This window comes from Prionailurus bengalensis, chromosome B4, assembly GCF_016509475.1.
Source record: "Prionailurus bengalensis isolate Pbe53 chromosome B4, Fcat_Pben_1.1_paternal_pri, whole genome shotgun sequence".
NCBI classification, from domain to species: Eukaryota; Metazoa; Chordata; class Mammalia; order Carnivora; family Felidae; genus Prionailurus; species Prionailurus bengalensis.
Genome location: NC_057358.1, coordinates 111,461,263 through 111,480,569, shown reverse-complemented (window position 1 = coordinate 111,480,569; position 19,307 = coordinate 111,461,263). Strand labels below are relative to the sequence as shown.

The following is a 19,307-nucleotide window of genomic DNA, read 5'->3' as shown; positions in this document are numbered from 1 at the left end:
CTAGGTAAAGTGGGGGGGTCACATGGCCCAGGGCCGGAGGCTACACGGTTACACACATAGGTGGGCTACGAGATCGGGGGTCCTATCACACTTCCTCTGACAATCACCAATTTCAGCAGTAGAAATATATATATTTTTAGAAATAAACATTTCTTACTACAAACTAAAACAGACAAAAAAAGGGGTGCTTGGGTAGCTCAGTCGGTTAAGTGTCTAACTTGATTTCGGCTCAGGTCACGATCTCACGGCTTATGAGGTCGAGCCCTGAGTTGGCTCTGTGCTGACAGAGCAGAACTGCTTGGGATTCTACAAACAAACAAAAAAACAAACAATAAATAATGAGTCTTTTTCCCTGGGAACTGCTTAGGCAAAAGATCGAGGAGAGGAAAGGTGGGAAGAGGGGGGCATAACCTACCAAGCATTTAGACTTTTGGCGTTTGGGTAAAGAATCTGAAAGTTTTGGTGGGTCCAGAAAAACGCGATGGGAATTCACCAAAAGATGCACCCTTGTCAGATGTTTAACAAAAATAGCCTTGGAATCATACATGTGCAAAAATCACTACAGAAACTGTGCTAAGCAACTGGTCTGTTTACTTAGGGCTGGGAGGGGGGGTTCTATATTGTGTCCTCCAGCACAGCACCCTTCCCCCACAGATGGAAGATTCCTTTCCATTCCACAGGACACTGGCTCTCATACCTGGCTCTGCCTCATCCCCTTTTTCTACCCCATCCGAAAATCTCCTCCTGGCAGGAAGTCAGTGGAAAGAAGGAACTTCTCATTAGATGAGGTTTCTTAGATGCAAGGAGGTCTTAAAAAGTTGAGGACCCATGACACAAATGGGTGCTCCCATTAGAGACTGCAAACCCAGGTCGCTGAGAGATGGTGGTTACATTGCTTGGGCCGGTAACCTCCCAATTGCCCTCTTGCAGAACACGCAGTCAACAGGACTGGCCTGAGCCGGGAGCGCCGGGGGGTGGGGAGAACATGCTGCCCTGCAGCAGGCAAGTCCGAGACTGCTGGGCAGTCCCTCTGAGGCCAGCAGCAGCCTCAGTGTCACCAATTTACCAGAAACTGTGATCTCCAGGCTGCTGAGAGGTAAAGCAATTGACTCTCCAAAATTTTTTCAAAATCTTGTATGGATAGTTTCTATTCCTGAGAACAAACGGACACTGTCGTGTTTTCCACTATATAATCCCCTTTCAGCAAGGTCAATAAACATTTATTAAGAACTGTGTGTTGAGGGCGCCTGGGTGGCTCAGTTGGTTAAGCAACCGATTTCGGCTCAGGTCATGATCTCGCGGTTTGTGAGTTTGAGCTCTGCATCGGGCTCACTGCTGTCAGCACTGAGTCCCCTTCAGATCCTCTGTCCCCCTCTCTCTCTAAAAGAAAAAAAAAAAAAGAACTGTATGTGTGTGCGTGTTAATAACAAAAACAGGTGGGGCACCTGGGTGGCGCAGTCGGTTAAGTGTCCGACTTCAGCCAGGTCACGATCTCGCGGTCCGTGAGTTCGAGCCCCGCGTCAGGCTCTGGGCTGATGGCTCAGAGCCTGGAGCCTGTTTCCGATTCTGTGTCTCCCTCTCTCTCTCTCTGCCCCTCCCCCGTTCATGCTCTGTCTCTCTCTGTCCCAAAAATAAATAAACGTTGAAAAAAAAATTATAAAAATAATAAAAACAGGTAACTGTCAATGAATTATTACTGTTTCAGGACTGTTCCTACCCCTTTACAAAGAGAAGTCATTCATTACAATAGCCCTGTAATATAGTATCCCCATTTTACAGATGAGGACACTGAGGCATAGGGAGATTACGTGATCTCCCCCAGAGTCACATGATTAGAAAATTTGTGAGTCAGGATTAGAATCCAGGTTGGTCTCAGACCAACCCCAGTCCTGGAGTCAATCCAGAACTCCCAGTCTTGACAAGCAAAATAAAATTTAACGAGTTATATAGAAGGTGCCGTTTTATAACAGGTTGAATTCACAACAGTCTGCATGGAGTCATGCTTTAGAGCTATACCTATCAAGTAGGGAGCAAAACATACCTACTGGACAGGTTTCCAAGGGACTGAGGTACAAGTTTGGATTCTTGTGTAATTACCTGACATTTGAGTCCAGCTTTCCCCACTATAAAACTGGAGTAACGGTGTATCTGCTTGGCACACGTATCACGGAAGCAGTTAGATTTAATTTAACATCTATAAGGCTGGATGTAGAAGAGATTGTAGCCCTTATGTTGTCGTTGTGTTTTTCGCAATATACCCAAATATAACTTTTGTAATTAACCCCTCAAATGGCCGAAAGCAGTGTTGCTTACACTGGAGTTTGGAGGCCCCTGGGGTTCCCTCAATGTATTCTGGGTGATCTGCAAGTTCTTAAGTTTAATTGATGAAGCTAAAGCGTGCCTTGCTTGTCTCGTGGACACACATAATCATTTCTACTGATCGCTGAGGCAAAAGGGCTGAGAGGAAATAGCACCTACTTAGAATAATAATTAGTTCTCTTACCCAACAGTTATTTGTATTGTTCACACCTGCATAAATAAAGGAACACAAGATGAGGAGAAAAGTCGCCAGAGGAGCCAAGGCCCACACAAGGAGGCACAAGGCAAATGTTCTGCGTGTAGCTGCAGCATGGCTAATGCCCAGGAAGCATCAATGATGCTTCATGACATGACTGGGGAGCTTCTGGCAAGACAGCTACACATAGTCCCTTGCCTCCCCCCAAGCAAAGCCTAATTTCCCACTAAGGATATTGCTGGGCTTTGGAAATAGTGCAATGGGAAGCAAGGCATCATCGTCCTTTTCCAAACAACAACGACAGTAACAAAAAAACAGTGAGTGAGCTTAGCTGTCCTCAGAGATGCCAACTTCCTGATGACTTCTTACATACACATTTACATATGCTTTTGTAGTTCTTACGTTTTGAAATAAAGGATAGGAGGGAGGAATCAATGAATGTATGCAACTGGAAGGAAAGGGACGAATGCATCTGAAAGAAGAAATCAACATTTTATCTTTCAACGAATTTCCTTGCTAGACTGTCTAGCTTCGGAAGAATATTCTAGATCACGTCTCTATGGGATCCTGAATGTCTATTAATGTACATTCCACAGGGCGATGGGAAACAAAAACACAAGAGAGCCGATGAAGACCGTAATTTTTCAGAACTTAGCCTGACTGAGGCCAAGGTCTGACTTCACAATGGTTCATAGTTTCCTTTGGGTCATGTCATTCTGGCAAGGTGCAAAAGTCCATCTCCTTTCTAGGAAAGCTCCAACCACTCCCTGGATGTGACTGTGGACGTGTAATTCTGGCACTGCTGCTCCCTACCTACCTGTTAGCTGCTGTCTAACCTAGCTTGCCTTTCTCCCCACCTCCACGTTGTTTGGGAAAATCATTAGCCTGTGCTTAATAAGACCCTTCAGCAACTCATCAAGGGGCAGGCTGTTTGACTGCAAGCCAGGATCAGCAGTCGTGGTATTTTAATTTGGGGCTCATACTTGAAACTCCTTTTGGCTTTCCCTACACACGGCCTATCAGTGTGCAGAATGTGTGTTTCCTATCGTCAGGCCTGTGGGCCTCTTGTGTTCCACAGTTCCTGCTGTTCAGACAGAGCTTGCTGTCTTTGTGAGGCACCTGTCAGGAGAGTTCAGCTCGAGTTTTGTGAACCCCATATGCCCTTTCAATCAGGTCTGTGTCAAACACATTTCTCAACTGCAGAGGAATTCTGTTCTGAGGCTTAGCTGTTCAGAAAGCCACTGGCTGTCACTTTGAGGGCCTCCTTGGGACTTCTAAAAGTGAATCTTGAATATGCCACAAGACTGCATTTTAAGTCAGACCTTCCAAAACACTCTCATTGACGGAAAACTGAACTTATTTTCACACGATGTGTTAATAAATATTGTATTCACAGAGAGATTACTTCAAGAAGATTAAAAGTCATGCTAACTCTTCTGGGTCTAGTAAATTGCCAAGTGTCCTCAAACACAGGAAAATGTCTGCAAAGTTGGAATGCTTCTCCAATAGGCAAGCAAGCATTCATAAACAAAAGACTTACTTTCAAGGGGCTTTCCAGGGGAAACACTTGATGAAAAGAATTCAAGCGGGAGTGTTTGGTGCATTCACACAAATACATACACACACAGAGAAATTAGGACATGTAACATTGCTTCTGTGCACTTCTGAGGGGTAAGGCAAGACCTGCTTCATGCTCCAATCTGGAAACACCGTTTTCTGCATATGAATGATACCCTCAGCAGGGAACTGGGGCCTCCGGAAATAAGAAAGCCTGTGGTTCTTCCTGATGCTAGAATTCTTCTGAGAGCCTTTTTCCTGAGAGCCTGGGCAACAGGGCCAGGATGATGAGGATCAAGGCAAGATCACCAGCAACGGGGAGTCAACTTTCTGCAGGAACGAGGCAGTGAGTTTTAAAAACATCATCTTTTGAATACTCACTTTGTGCCCTACACTTTTTGGGTGTCTCTAATCCTCCTAGGGCCGTAACGAACGTATAACTATTCCTAATTTTACACACTACTGAATTCCCTTGTTTTTCTCCACAGCACTTTCACTTTCTAACATACTGTAGAATTCTTTTGTTTATTGTCTGTCTTCAACAGAATGTAAGCTTGGAGTGGGGGAAGGGTAGGTATTCTTGCCCACTTTATTCCCTGATTTCCTGGAGCCCAGAATAAAGGAGTGAATGAGTGAATAAACAAATGAATGAACGAATGAATGGAGGCCAGTGAGGCTAAGTGACTTTCTCCTATCAAACTGCTCGTGAGTAACAGAGCTAAGGTTTGAACCCAGGCCCATGTGCAGTGCTGACACACTAGATTAGTAATGGCAGTTGTCAGGATTAGAATCTAAGACAAATTCGGAGGAAGAAAGATATGCAGCATTTAGTGCACGGCTGACTAATGAAGAGGTGTGTGCAAAGAAGATAACCAGATATAAAACGGCAGGGAAAAAAGTCTAACTTTTGATCTTTGACATTGATGGGGAGGGTGCAACAGACTATGTGAAGATGAAAAGGCCTGGTGGTCAAAATTCAAAACATAGAACTCAATCCTTCAAATTTTGGCAGGAACAGCGCAGTGCGTGGTCTCCATCATACCCTCTAAGACGCATATGTGTTAATCCTTAATGGTCTGACCTCAAATCCTGACCCCACTGTTTGTTACTATGTGACCTCGTGCAAATTCCTTAAGCGCTGTGAATGGGGATGATTTTCATGGGGTTTTCTGGAAACTGACCAAAATCATGCACGTAAACACAGAAATCAAAACCAAGCCTTCCGCGTAGTAAATGTGCAATCTACATGTTGTTTCTATTTTATCATTTTGGTGTGGCTGGAGAAGAGGGTGTTTAATAGGGGACCAGTTAGGCAGAAGTTAGAAAGGTAGGGGGGTACTTTGTGTTAGCCATCTTAAAGGATTTTGACACTGGTCTGTAACAGCACCTGCTTTGTTTGACAGCTGAATCGGGATGGATTAAACTGCCTGGGGCATTCCTCAGAGGGCTTTTCTGTAGACTGCCAAGCTCCAGGCGGGCTGTTAGGCAGGCCTCAAAGGGCATCTGGATGAAAAGGACTCAGACCATTGTGCAGGCTGGGAATTAAGAGCGATAAAAACATCAACAGCCAATAGCACATCACCATCATGCCAGGAAGCTTCACCCATTTAACCATCTCAGAGAACCTATGAAGTGGATATTTTTATTATCTTCATTATGCCACATGGAAGATGAGGTTTACAAAAGATGACTTAACCAAGGCCACACGTTTAGGAAGTGATCGGGGCACAATTTCAACCCTGGCCACCACGCTTCAAAGACCCTTTACGCCCCTCTTCTTAGAACCGAGTGGTCCGAATGGCATTTTCTAGAAAGTGCTGAGAAGAACTGACATTCCGTTGATGTAGGATTCGGAAGCATAGGTCAAACTAAGCGGCTCTGTCTTCAGGTTTGAGAAGTGTTGCGGTTATCCTCCCAAATTCATGCCCAGGTAGTGCACTTTTACAATAGCGAAGTAACAACCGACTTCCCTCCCTGTCTCTTCTGTTGGAGATCCCAGGCTGAAAGATTTTACCCTTCGCAGTTCTACTGCAGAGCGTCTTGCCTCGCCCCCAGGACCCAGTGACTGGAACGTCTTGGGGTGGGAAGGCCTGTAACAGGTGGGGGTGGATCGGAGGCTTCAACTCCAGCGCAGGCCTCCTCCAGTTGGAACTAGATGATACCCAGTGAAATATGGGAATTTTGTTCCAAGGGATGCCCAAAAAAGGCGCGGGGAGAGCGCGCGGCAACCCCCACCTTCGTTGAACACGCTCCTCCAGGGGCGGCCTGCTTGCAGCACAGCTCCAAAATTGGCAACCTGGGCCTCGCAGCCGCCTTTTTTTAGCCTACATTCCCCAAACCAAGGAAGAGGCGGGTGACTAAAAATGCAAATCGGAGCCGGGGCGTCAGCAGGCAGGCCCGTGGGTGCGGGGCGTCTGGCTGGGGGAGACCCCGCGACCTCAGGTGCCCTCCGCTATACTCGCGGTGGGCGCCGGGAGGGGCACCTGGGGAGACACGCTCCCCTTCGAACCACTGCCCCCGCTTCCGCCTCCCCGGCGGCGGCGGGACTATGCGCGGCCTCTTTTCCGCCGGGGGTTAGGGAGGGGAGGCCGGATTAGGGCCCGCGCTTTCCGGCCGCAGGGCCCCCCTGCCCCCAGCGCCCGGCCGGCGGTACACAGGTGGTTTTCCGCTCGGGAGGGGCAGGCCGCGGCACTTTTATATAACAATAGAGCTCTGCGCGCGGGGTCTGCGTCTCCTCGCCGCCGCGGCCCCCACCCGGCCCCGCCTCCATCCGGCCCCCGGCCGGCCCGCCCTGCTCCCCGGCGCCGCGGCAGAAAGCAGCGAGCCCGTCTGGCCGGCACTTCCTCAGTTACCTGCTGGCCCTGCAGAGAGGCCGAGACGTTCCCTGCGACTCCCAGCCCTCCGTGGAGCAAGGGGTCCCGGCAGGCACTCCTCCTCGCCTTTTACCCACCCCAGGCCGCGTCGGAACCCCAGAGGCCCGCTTTCGGCCCCCCACCCGACCTCAGGGTAGCCCAACGCCCAGCGCAGCTGAGCCAAGAGGCGGGGGCGACCGGGTGCTGGCCAGGAGCGCAGCGCGCAGGCGCAGCTGGTGCTCGCTAGTGCCCTGCGACCCGCAGTGGAGGGGGTTGTCAGGGTGAGACCGAAGGCTCCCCTCTGACAGGCCTCTCTAGTCTACCGTAGCTGATCGCGGAGCCTGCGCGGGCCCCCGCAGGCCTTGCGGTAGGACTTCCCCACGACACGCCGCTGGTGGGGACAGCCCGCCCGGCTCCGCGCGCCCAGAATGCACCTAGACCCGGCAACCGCGCCAGACCGGCTCCTCCGTCGGAAGCCGAGCTAGCTGCCCAGTAATGATTAACGAGCGCAACCCCCCAGCGCGCGGTGGGTGACCGCAGGGGTAGGGCTTGGATCCCCGGAACAATGGCTCATAACGCCCCAGGCCGCTGGAGGGGAATAAAAGCATCGAACTGTCCAACCAGTTTGTTTCTGCAGGCTCCACTGTTTAAAAACAAAATAAAGTAATTTAAACGCTATTAAAAACAAACAAAAAAACCCCCATCAACCTTCCTTCCTATTATCTGGACAACCAGGCACTTGTTTGTTTGCTTGCTTGCTTGAAAATGTTCCAACAAAATCCTAGTTTGTTTCGAAAGATGTTGGATTAGCATTTAACACCTCATCGGTCACTAAAGCCCAGGCAGTTCACCAGCCCCAACACAGCCTCAGCTAAAAGAACATCAGAGCAAACAGAGCTGGGCTTTTTAAACTGGCAAACAAATGCCACACACCGCCTAAAGAAGGGCGGAGGAGGGGGGTTCAGGCGAAACTCCTGTCCAAATGAGTTTAAAGGGAATAGAAGGGAAAAAAAGCACAAGTTTTCTTAAAGCTAGCTTGCGAACACAGGCGTCACGAACAAGGGCTTTTGTGCCTGCTAATTGCACCATTTGTGCGCAAAAGTTCCGACGCGAAGTGTGAACTCTCAACAGAAGGAAACATGAGACAACTGAAGTGCCCTGGTTTATGTGCCCCGCTCCTCCTCCGCCGCCGCCTCCTCTTCTTTCTCCTTCCTCCCGCCGAGCCCGCTGTTGCAGCTTGTTTGCACTGGGGCTTATCCGGAGCGGAAATTCCTTTCCGTTTTTGTGAATGACAAACTCATTAACAATTCATCAACACAACCTGTTCCAGCCGGCCCGTCCCCACGGCAACAGCCCCTTCCGCAGCGCGCTCATTGGCTGGCCGGGAGAATGTATCCATTGAGACGCTCGCTGTTTGTATCCATTGAGGAGCTGCCTCGCGCAGGGGGTGTGCGAGGGTTGAGTCCAAGGGAGAGTGAGCAAATCGAGGTTTGAATAATCCGAGGAGAAAGACGCCTGGGCGGATTTGAGGTGCAGCCTTGAAGGGAGGGATTAGGAGCCGCTGGACTTTTTTTTTTTTTCTCCTCCCCTCTTAGTAGCAGGGAGTCCGAATTAATTGGATTTCATTCACTGGGGAGGAACAAAACTGTCTGGGCAGCTTCATTCAAAGAGATTCATTGACACCAAGAGCGAGCGGCTGCAGCGGGGTGCAGCGGGAACCGCCGGCTTCACTTCTGTCTCGCTTTCCCCAACCGCTAACACGGTCTGGGAACGACGAGGTGGAATTAAACCCCGCTCAGAGAGCGGCAGCTTCGCGCAGCGCGCTCGGCCTATGCCTGCCCCGAGGGGCGTCTGGTAGGCACCCCGCCCTCTCCGGTAGCTCGACCCCCATGATAGATACGCTCAGACCCGTGCCCTTCGCGTCGGAAATGGCGATCAGCAAGACCGTGGCGTGGCTCAACGAGCAGTTGGAGCTGGGTAACGAGCGGCTGCTACTGATGGACTGCCGGCCGCAGGAACTATATGAGTCGTCGCACATCGAGTCAGCCATCAACGTGGCCATCCCGGGCATCATGCTGCGGCGCCTGCAAAAGGGCAACCTGCCGGTGCGCGCGCTCTTCACCCGTGGCGAGGACCGGGATCGCTTCACCCGGCGCTGCGGCACCGACACCGTGGTGCTTTACGACGAGAGTAGCAGCGACTGGAACGAGAACACCGGCGGCGAGTCGGTGCTCGGATTGCTGCTCAAGAAGCTCAAGGACGAGGGCTGCCGGGCGTTCTACCTGGAAGGTACGCGCCGGGGGAGCCCCGCGCGCGGGGCCGGGCGGGGGTCGCGGGGCTGTGCGCTGCGGGCAGGGCACGAGGACTGCAAGTGGCCCTGCTGCGCTTGACTGGCGCTTCTGAGTCGCGCCGCGGGGTCGGGGGACAGCCGCCAGCTACCGGCTGCGAACCTCGAGCGTCCCGCACTCGCGAGCAGGCTGGCGCAGAATCCACCAGCTTCCGGCCACAGGCACGGGTTGTTTCTTTCTAATGATTCCTCCTGCCTACCGGGAGTCTCCTCCACCTGTCCCTGCTTTCTATCGTTCGATCTTGAATCGAGATTTGCAGGACGGGAGAGGTCATGGTGTGTGTGTGTGTGTGTGTGTGTGTGTGTGTGTGTGTGTGCGTGCAGATCGCACCTCCTGGTCCCTCAAAATATTTTTAAAAGTTGCCCTTTTATGCATCTCTGGATTTAAAAGAAGGGTTTCCAGGGAAGGCGGGCCTGTTCGTTCCACTCGCGAGGGTACACATTTAAGTGTCTTTCTGTTATAGTTGGGTCTGTGTGTAGGGGGTTCGTAGGGTGCTGGGGTGTTTCCTGCGCCCGGCCGCGGCTCTCACTAGCTGTGAAAACTACTACGGGATCTCAGGTTGCACTATTGCCTTTCTCGTCCTGGCAGGTGGCTTCAGTAAGTTCCAAGCCGAGTTCGCCCTGCACTGCGAGACGAATCTAGACGGCTCATGTAGCAGCAGCTCGCCACCGTTGCCAGTGCTGGGGCTCGGGGGCCTGCGGATCAGCTCTGACTCCTCCTCGGACATTGAGTCTGACCTTGACCGAGACCCCAATAGTGCAACGGACTCGGATGGCAGCCCGCTGTCCAACAGCCAGCCTTCTTTCCCCGTGGAGATCTTGCCCTTCCTCTATTTGGGCTGTGCCAAGGACTCCACCAACCTGGACGTGTTGGAGGAGTTCGGCATCAAGTACATCTTGAACGTCACCCCCAATTTGCCGAATCTCTTTGAGAACGCAGGAGAGTTTAAATACAAGCAGATCCCCATCTCGGATCACTGGAGTCAAAACCTGTCCCAGTTTTTCCCTGAGGCCATTTCTTTCATAGGTGAGACTAATTAAGAGTCCTTCCTCAGACTTTTAAATGCAGAATTCCTAGCCATTCATAGAACTTAAGCTGTTAACCTTTCTTGCTGCCTGTTAGCATGTCTGATTGCAGGTCTCTAATGTTACAAGCAGGGAATTCTGGTTTATCTTCTTGCTGAAAGAAAGAAAAAGTGCCTTTTGACATGGCTGCAGACCACAGGTGTCTTTGAAATGGTGCTTTCTGCCACTTTGAATTCAGTCATTTGAAAGCGGGCTGTGTATTATCGGGCAACAGAATTTTCTCACAGTCTTTGGACTCGGAAAAGGCTAGCTAGAAGTCCTCCCCATTGACAGGAATTTTAGCACTGCTTTATAATTTTAAAAGATCTGAGAGTTATTTTAGGACATCAGGTTAGTTGTTGGAAAGCCCTATGAATGCTAGATGTTGTAATTCAGTTGAATGTTACTGTGATACGGGTTCACAGTGAGACAGTGAGGGTAACCTGAGCCCAGCAGGAAGGACTGTGGGCTGGAAGCCTGGAGAAGCGAATCTCCAGGCATTGTAATGCATTTCCTATTACAAAGGAACTCATTTTCAGGCCATGTCGACATCCTGTTCCTCCTAATGGGCTGTCCCCTGTGACTTCCCTCTCTCTTTTAAAATGCCTGAATACCTCCATTGTTAGCTGCACAACAGTTGGAGAATAATTTAATAGACCCTTGCAGTCTGCTTGTCTGTATAAAAGGCATTCAAGACCATATTGCAGGGTTTCTGGTATTCACATGCTGAGGCAAAGAATGCACACATTAAGGATTTTTTGTTGTTGTTGTTGGCAGAAACTTAATACAAAAGCTCCCTTTTCAGAAAATATCTGAAATATGTAATTGTGCCCAGTGTACATGTTTTATCTCAATGATACATTTTCTGCTGCCTGCAGGGTCCAGCTGCCACACACGATTCTTTTTTCTTTCTTTCTTTCTTTCTTTCTTTCTTTCTTTCTTTCTTTCTTTCTTTCCTTTGTCTTTTCCTTTAACTCAGTTTTTAGGCTAATCATTCACAAAGCGTGGTTGTCGGTCTACTGAAAGCTTGCCTTTCTTTTTGTGTTTACAGATGAAGCCCGGGGCAAAAACTGTGGCGTCTTGGTGCATTGCCTGGCTGGCATCAGCCGTTCGGTCACTGTAACTGTGGCTTATCTTATGCAGAAGCTCAATCTGTCAATGAACGATGCTTATGACATTGTCAAGATGAAGAAATCCAACATCTCGCCCAACTTCAACTTCATGGGCCAGCTGCTGGACTTCGAGAGGACGCTTGGACTCAGCAGCCCCTGTGACAATCGGGCCCCCACGCAGCAGCTCTATTTCACCACCCCCTCCAACCAGAACGTCTACCAGGCGGGCTCCCTGCAATCCACGTGAGAGGCCCCACACGCCTCACCGGATGTGTCCGTTCCTTTAGCCGTTTCTCTTGGCAGCATCAGCTGGGCTGCTTTCTTTGTACACGGCCGCAGGTGTCAGAATGACACCAGTTGTCTGTATTAGACGAGGTTCCCACGTGTGGAATTGGTTATTACCATGGGAGAGATTTGCTCCATTCTTGTTGGAAGAACAGAACATGCTGTATAGATACGGGCCATAGGTTCGCTCCCCGCCCGTGTGTACAGCCTACCCAGGCAGGGACTGGAATTCTAGGGTCGCCAGGTATATAGGGTAGGACCAAATGGTAGGGGAGGAGCATGTGTTTAGGGCCTCGTATGACTGTTTCTTTTTGCGCCTGGAACTGATTACATACTGTCTTCAGTGAAGACGGATTCAATTTTGCATATAGAGGAGCCAAAGAGAGGTTTCAGCTCTGTATTTGTAGTATCAGTTTGCAAAAAAAAAAATATAAAAAATTAAATAAATAAATAAATAAATAAAGGTAATAATAAAGAAAACAAATCTGATACTCCATTTGATTATTGTAAATATTTGATCTTAAATCACTTGACCGTGTTTGTTTGAATTGCGTTTGTTTTTTCTTTGATGGGTTTAAAAGAAATCATCCAAAGGGAGAGCAGTACGCCACTTCTTACAACAGAAAAACCAGAAATGTTTGCTCTTTTCTAATCCAAAGGGTATATTTGCAGCATGCTCGACTTCACCAACTCTGAGTCACGTTTTCGTGGACACTGTTCTCACTGAGACCTTGTTATGGTGCAGCCTTTACTCTCTTTCATATAATCTTCCTTGTGATTTTTTTCCCCTTCTTAATGTAGTTTGACTATGCCTTACCTTTGTAAATATTTTGGCTTGTGTTGTCTCAAAGGGGATACCTTGGAAAGACACCAAAATCATGGGCTCACTTTTTTTTTTTTTTTTAAACTTCAGCTGTGCTAAACAGTATATTACCTCTGTACAAAATTCTTCAGGGAGTGTCACCTCAAATGCAATACTTTGGGTTGGTTTCTTTCCTTTTTTTAAAAAAAAAAATTTGTATAAAACTGGAAGTGTGTGTGTGAGCTTGGGTACCCGGTTGATAGGTGAAGTGCATATGATTGTGGAAAGGGAGAGTCAAGTTGCCCCATTATGTTCATGGTGTAAAGTTTTGAGCTGAAATTTATTATAAGAATGTAAAACCTTAAATTATTAATAAATGACTATTTTGGCTATTGAATGTGTATTTTTTTTTTAAATCTCTCTTTAATTGTACCTACCTGTGAAGTGATACTTTTTTTTTTTAATTTTTTTTTTCAACGTTTATTTATTTTTTGGGGGACAGAGAGAGACAGAGCATGAACGGGGGAGGGGCAGAGAGAGAGGGAGACACAGAATCGGAAACAGGCTCCAGGCTCTGAGCCATCAGCCCAGAGCCCGACGCGGGGCTCGAACTCACAGACCGCGAGATCGTGACCTGGCTGAAGTTGGACGCTTAACTGACTGCGCCACCCAGGCGCCCCTGTGAAGTGATACTTTTAAGGAATTTTTCAGCGGGGAAGTGAAATTGGCTTGTAAAGTACTACAGGAACAGCAGGGCAAAGTTCCCATCGCCTAAGCGATCCCAGGAATGTTTTTCAGGTGTAGTTTATGACATTAACCGCTTGCTTCAAATAAAGATGACATCATAGAATGAACTGGCTGTATGATGTGTTCCGACAACACTTTATGAATACAACTCTGGCTCATTTAAGAAAATAGGAATGCCCTTGAAGGAAAATGTAGCCATACAGCACACCTTGCTGAAGTATAAAGTTTGGCTATTCCTGAATAGTCATAAGGAGGGGGTTCCGGAATAACAAGATAGTCACAGTGTTAACCTCTCTCCTTCCCTGTCAGGGCCTTCTACTCGATAATACACATGCCTGGGAGAACTAGGGATAATTGTTGCGCCAGTTTGTTACTGGGGCACTTCTACCTGCAAGCTATCCGAGTGTCGGAATATCAAGTGAATCGGAAATGATGTCTCCCCTTTCCTTGCTCCCGCACATGTGGCAGGCATAGCTAAGCTTCTCACCAAGCCTGGATGTGGGCTTTAAAATTTCACACTGACACTTGAGCTAAAACTTTGCCACTCCTGTTCTAATGTGCTTTGTGCTTAGCTGGTTTAGAATGTGGGCCAGACGCTACTACTGAACCTTATGTCGAAGTTATTTTAAACAGTACCTTTCGAGGTAAAGGCTTAATATCCTGTCTTTTTCCTTGGGACATCCCCTCTCCTTGTCCCAAGTGTAAAGATACACAAACCAAAAATAAAAGTAAAGGGCGGGTGTAGGAAATCAAAAGAATTAGAATTTTCAAATGAATTTAGCCCCTTCACCTGCATCGAGGAGAGAGATGAGCTTTTCACCCACAGGTGCGTGTGAGATGCCAGTTGGATCATTTGGTGATCTACGTTATGAGAGGCGAGTGGCTCTGATTTTATGGCAATCGTATCAAACAGTCCAGGGTGACTTCTGGCAACTAAGCATGTTTAGAGGGCAAACAGAAACAGTGCAGAAAAGTACCAACTCAGTCTTTCCCATTTGGGTGCCCCAAGTCAACCAGAGCTTAGAAAGGAGAAGTGGGTTGCAGTTCAACTTGGCTCGTGTTAATCCAGTTCTGAACGGTTTCCGCTCCTGGCATTCCCTAAACTGCCTGTTCAAAGTAGGGATTTGCAAGCAGCGTTAGCAATTTCCTGTCCAGCTGCAGCTCAAGTAGCTGCGTGCTTTTTCTCCCCCTTTCTTTTCTCTGATTTCTTTTCTCTTTCGTTTTTTCCTTTCTTTTTTCTTTACTCTGGACTGTGGATAATTTTAGTGCATTTCCTCTTTGTGGATTATCATCTCTTTTCCTCCTGGAACCTGCATACATCGAGTCCCCTCCTGCTCTGCTCCAGCCGACAGCTGGCCTCCTCAGCACTTCCTCTAGTTCCACTGTGGGTTTGTTGTTTGTCAGTGCACTTCTGAAATTAATAATGTTTTCTGGCCAAGTGCCACAAGCCATTACCACAAAGGGGAAGTAACACATATGAATAGCAGGAAGCCATGCAGGGTCACAGTGTGAGCTGAACCTGTGGAGGGAGCATAATTGAGCCTGGCCCATTCAGCAAGTGTCTGACAGCGATTTGGGGAGAAGGGGCTCCCCGCGTTTAAGCAGCTCAAGCTGTGAGGGGAAAAAAAGAGTCCAATAAATTGGTAGCAAATGGCCTTTGTCATTAGTCTGAATAAGGGAGAGGGAGCAAGAAGAGTTTAGGGCCCCCATAAAGTTGCAGTGTTTGGGATTTCTACCCCCCCTCTCCTGGCATATTGTTTCATCAGGCTGGTGACAGAGTGGTGCCCGCTTCCCCTCTGTTGCCACAAAAGGACTCCTATTAAATGGGTGGTTTTTACGGTTCACGCAGGCCAGAAGATTCAAAGAGCTGTTCTCTTTCTTTTTCTTCTATGGAAGGTGGAAGGTTGTAACTGACAGCATGGGCCCCCACCTCGCACTGTGCCTGCCTTTCTCCGGGCTGTACCTCAGTCCCCTCGGCTCCTTTGTGCTTGCAGGGGCTGGTGAAGGCGATCATTTCGCATCTTAGAGTTGGGCTTTCTTCCTGAATGGAGCCCGCACGGTTACTAGGGCAACCTTTGCCAGCAGCTGCGGCTCCCAGGCCTCCCTCCTCACCTGCTGTCCCCATTAGTGGCTTCGTCAGGTCTCTTCCTCAGGAGAAAACGTTACCTTTCCCGGTCTACGAGGGGGTCGGGGGGAGGGTAGGCCGCCTTTCCAGAGATGAGGTTATCTTCAGGGTTCATGGGGGCTGTGCACTGGTTACTGGTCTTAAGATTAAAATCAGACTAAGAAAGGTTTATCTGGGGATAGAAAGATCCGCACAGCCCCCAAAGGAGTGAAAATTGGAGGCTTGCCCCGACCCAGCAATTAGGAGACCTGAACTCTAACTCTTGCTTTCTCACTAATGAACCAGATACTCTGAGCCAGTCACCCAGCCTCCCTAAGTTTCTTCTTCCTTGTCTGTAAAATGAGAGGCTTTACCTTTCATTCTGGGATTCTCTCATAATTTCAGCCTTCTGGTCACGGATTGGTGACACATGTTAGATGATAAAATGAGACGAGGAGCAGGCGAAAACAAGTAACATTTATGAAGGGTATCAGATGCACAATATCATCTCACTTAATGCTCAAAACAGCTCTGTGGGATCGATCCTATTATCACCCTTATTTGTCACTGAAGAAATGGAGGCAGAGAGATGCCTAAAGTCATCGAATGGCAAGTGGTAGAATGCAGCTTTGAAGCTTTAGCTCTTGTTGTAAACTGTTTGTCGTCGGTCTTTGCTCGTTTTTACAAGGTGCCCTTGGGTTGGCTAGGAAGTGGTGACCCCGTTTCATGGCTGAGGCAGTGGAGGAAGCAGAGATTAAGTGGCCTGCCAAATTAAACCCAAATTCAACAGTAAAATCATGAGAAAGCCACAGGACCCCAGCTGATGTGTCACCGGAGGGATGTGGTGTCCTTCTTCTCTCTCCATGGAGAACCTGCCCTATACTGGGTCCATGAGCACATAAATTACAAAACTGATTTTCCTAAGGATCTCTAGGGTGGCTAGCATGTGTCCAGCCGGCCCGCACTCCTGCCCACACACCCTTTTCAGGATTACACAGTGAACTGACCCCAAAGAATTCACTTCCTCACTCTGATCCCTCCTGAAGGAACGCTGATGTGGGAGGAGAGAGAAAGGGAGACAGACACAGAGACATAGCTGTAGCTGGCGTTAAGTATTCTTGAAAATTCATCTTTTAAAAAAAAATCATTCTTTGGACATTACACTGTTTCAAGAGGATTTGGGTGGGGTACAAATTTAGTTGCAGTTACTCAGTAATAATCATTTTCGAGAAGATCCTGCGGACTTTCAAATACCCTTACTCCTCTTGTGTTCTTATCTCATTTGGCCCTGAATCAGTCCGGTTCTGATGATGGAATCCTCAAACTTCTTTAAAGTCCAAAATTGATCTCCTAAGAGTATTTAAGGGCACAAAACAAAGTTCAAACACTTCACAAATATTTATCCAGGCCTTGATCTGTGTTGCACTGATTCAATGAAACAAGGTTGAAATCAAAGGCAATGGAAGACTTAACGAGCCCTCAAAGGCTGAAGGCAATGTCATATTTCGAAGTTTGACCACTTAATCTTTCTGCTAGTGTCCCAAATCAAAGCAGATCCCCCAAGGAACTATCAGGCAGGTCCTTGTATGTACCTACAGGCTGCAATAGTCAAAATTACATTTTAGGCATGATATTTTATATATGAAAGGATTAACAGCCGACATGTATGCAATTTGACTCACCTACCTCCCTGTCTTGTCATGGAAAATACCTTTTGAGAGTGTATTTATCTCCAGTGCTTTTTAGGAAAGAGAAGTTTTGGACCGCTTGTATCTTCAAAAATGAACCCTTAACACACAAAGGAAAAAAGAAGAAATACTATTCAAGACTTGATTATATGCTAAGCATCAAGCAAGTCTAAAAAAGCAGCTTCTTCTAAGCTAGAATTCCCCCTTACCTGCTTTTGGAGACAACCTAAGTATTACATTAAGCCTTTTTTATTAGGTCCAGTTTCATTCCTACAGCAAATATTAACAGGAGAAGGAAGAAAGAAGACAGGACAAAGAAGGGGATTTGGGGGAGCACGTAGCTCCCAGGGCAATTATAGCAGGAACACTCCTTTATGTTCTGGTTGTTACTGCTATGTAACAGACCACCCCAAAACTTAATGGCTTCAAACAACGATAATCACTTATTCTCTTCCTGAGTCTGCATTTGAGCAGACCTCTGCAGAGAAGGCTGATCTCTCTTCAGGGTCTTATTATCTAGAGTAGCTCGACTGTGGGCCAGAGGCTCCATTTCCAAGATGGCTCATTCCCATGGTTGGCAAGTTGGTATTGGCCGTCAGTGAGAAGCACAGTCAGGGCTTAGGGACAGAGACTTTGTTTCTTTTCCGTGTGGCTTAAATTTTCTCACAGTACGGTGTCTGAGTTCCATAGGTGAGACCCCAAGGGAGAGAGCCTGGTGGAAACTGTACTGACTTTTAGGACCTAGTCTTCGAAGTTACTTCTGCTGTATGCCGATATCTACGTCATTCAAAGACAGGAGATGAAGGTGGGGTAAGATTCTGGAAGAGAACATGGGATGGAAAATATTGTTGTAGCCATTTTGGGGAAACACTGTCTGCCACATCTTATGTGGAGACCGAATGTCAGACTTTAAGAAGCCATAGTGACCCAGATGAGTCTCATGATCCCATCTCATCTACATTATAGTTGTCAAGAACTGGTGCCATTATTTTCTCAATCCAGCCCTGTTTTCATCTGTCTCTAACATTCACAACAGAGCAATACCATAAAAAAAAAATCCTTAAGATTGACCGTAAAATAGAATATGAAACAGTTTTATAAAAGAATATTAATGTTTTCATGTTGGCAGAGAAAATGTTGTTTGAGATAGATTCACACCAAAGTTACTGGGTGCGATGACAGCGAATTGTTTTCAAGCAAACTAGTATTCTATTGTATTTCATAGTATTCTATTGTAGTAGATCATCTTACTTTGATAGGCATTTGAGTTTTTTCCATTTTTAACTATTATGAACAATACTGCTAAGTAGATCTTTGTGCATGTACCCCGATGCATACGTGCACACATTTCCCTGGGATATACCAGGGAGTAAAATTGGCATAACCTGGGTAGATCCCCAACTTCAGATGATGGGGTGGTTGTGCCAATTCACCTCACCACCACCAGTATTTGAGTTTTCATATTGTTCCGTATTTTTGTCCACACCTGCCATTGTCAGACTTCTTAGTTGTTTTTTTTTTTGCTGACCTTGAGGATATGAAGTGATTACTTATTATGATTTTAATTTTCATCATCGGATTCCACATGAGGGTGAGTCCTTGTCTTGATTGGTCAAAGGAGATTTTATTTTGCAAGGTTCCCATTCAAATCTCTTGCCAAGTTTTCAATTGAGTTATTTATGGTTTTTTTTAATTGATATAAGCAGTGCTTTGATATTCTAAATACTAGTCTTTTATGGATGATATGCACTGAAAATATCAGTGCAATGCTTTTCAAACTTTGTTCCCCCTCAGGGATGGATGTAGGTGCATTTGGGGTGGATTGTGCACTGCACAACTCTAAAAGGTGCCAATCAGAAAGGCAGTGATAAAAATGCATGGCCAACCTGCATAATCTTGCATGGATGTCTTAGAGGCCCATGGTTTTCGAATCAAGGGAATTGTGGCTTAAAATGTTTGAAAACCACGAATTGAATCTATCTAATAAACATGGAAACAGAGTTAGAAAGATTGAGTTGAAAGAATAGCTACATTTGATGATTTAGACTTAAGTGGGTCTGGTCTGGAAGGGTTTTGGGGTAGACTAAATCTTGAACCAACTTTGGAAGACAGGGTGGTTTTTCACAGAGAAGCAAAAGGGATGTTAGAGTTGTAGGTGATGAATTGTGGCTAGCTTTGGAAGTAGTAGAAGACAAATTCTTCATAAGGTCTTGGAAAAGTATTTTTCAAAGTA

The 19,307-nt window shown here is 47.2% G+C and overlaps 1 protein-coding gene across 1 annotated transcript; it reads left to right on the top strand.

Annotated features, from left to right (window-relative positions):
- The first annotated feature begins 7,507 nt into the window (after positions 1–7,507).
- Positions 7,508–12,932, top strand: DUSP6 (dual specificity phosphatase 6). The gene is made up of 3 exons (XM_043562013.1): positions 7,508–9,213; positions 9,861–10,298; positions 11,388–12,932. Exons 1-3 carry the CDS (start codon positions 8,814–8,816, stop codon positions 11,693–11,695), a joined length of 1,146 nt encoding a protein of 381 aa, XP_043417948.1. The 5' UTR covers positions 7,508–8,813; the 3' UTR covers positions 11,696–12,932.
- The last annotated feature ends 6,375 nt before the right edge of the window (positions 12,933–19,307 follow it).

Coding starts and splice junctions, on each gene's coding strand:
- DUSP6 (XM_043562013.1), top strand. CDS start 8,814: ATGATAGATACGCTCAGACCCGTGCCCTTCGCGTCGGAAATGGCGATC. Junction 9,214..9,860: donor CCGGGCGTTCTACCTGGAAG/GTACGCGCCGGG, acceptor TCGTCCTGGCAG/GTGGCTTCAGTAAGTTCCAA. Junction 10,299..11,387: donor TGAGGCCATTTCTTTCATAG/GTGAGACTAATT, acceptor TTGTGTTTACAG/ATGAAGCCCGGGGCAAAAAC.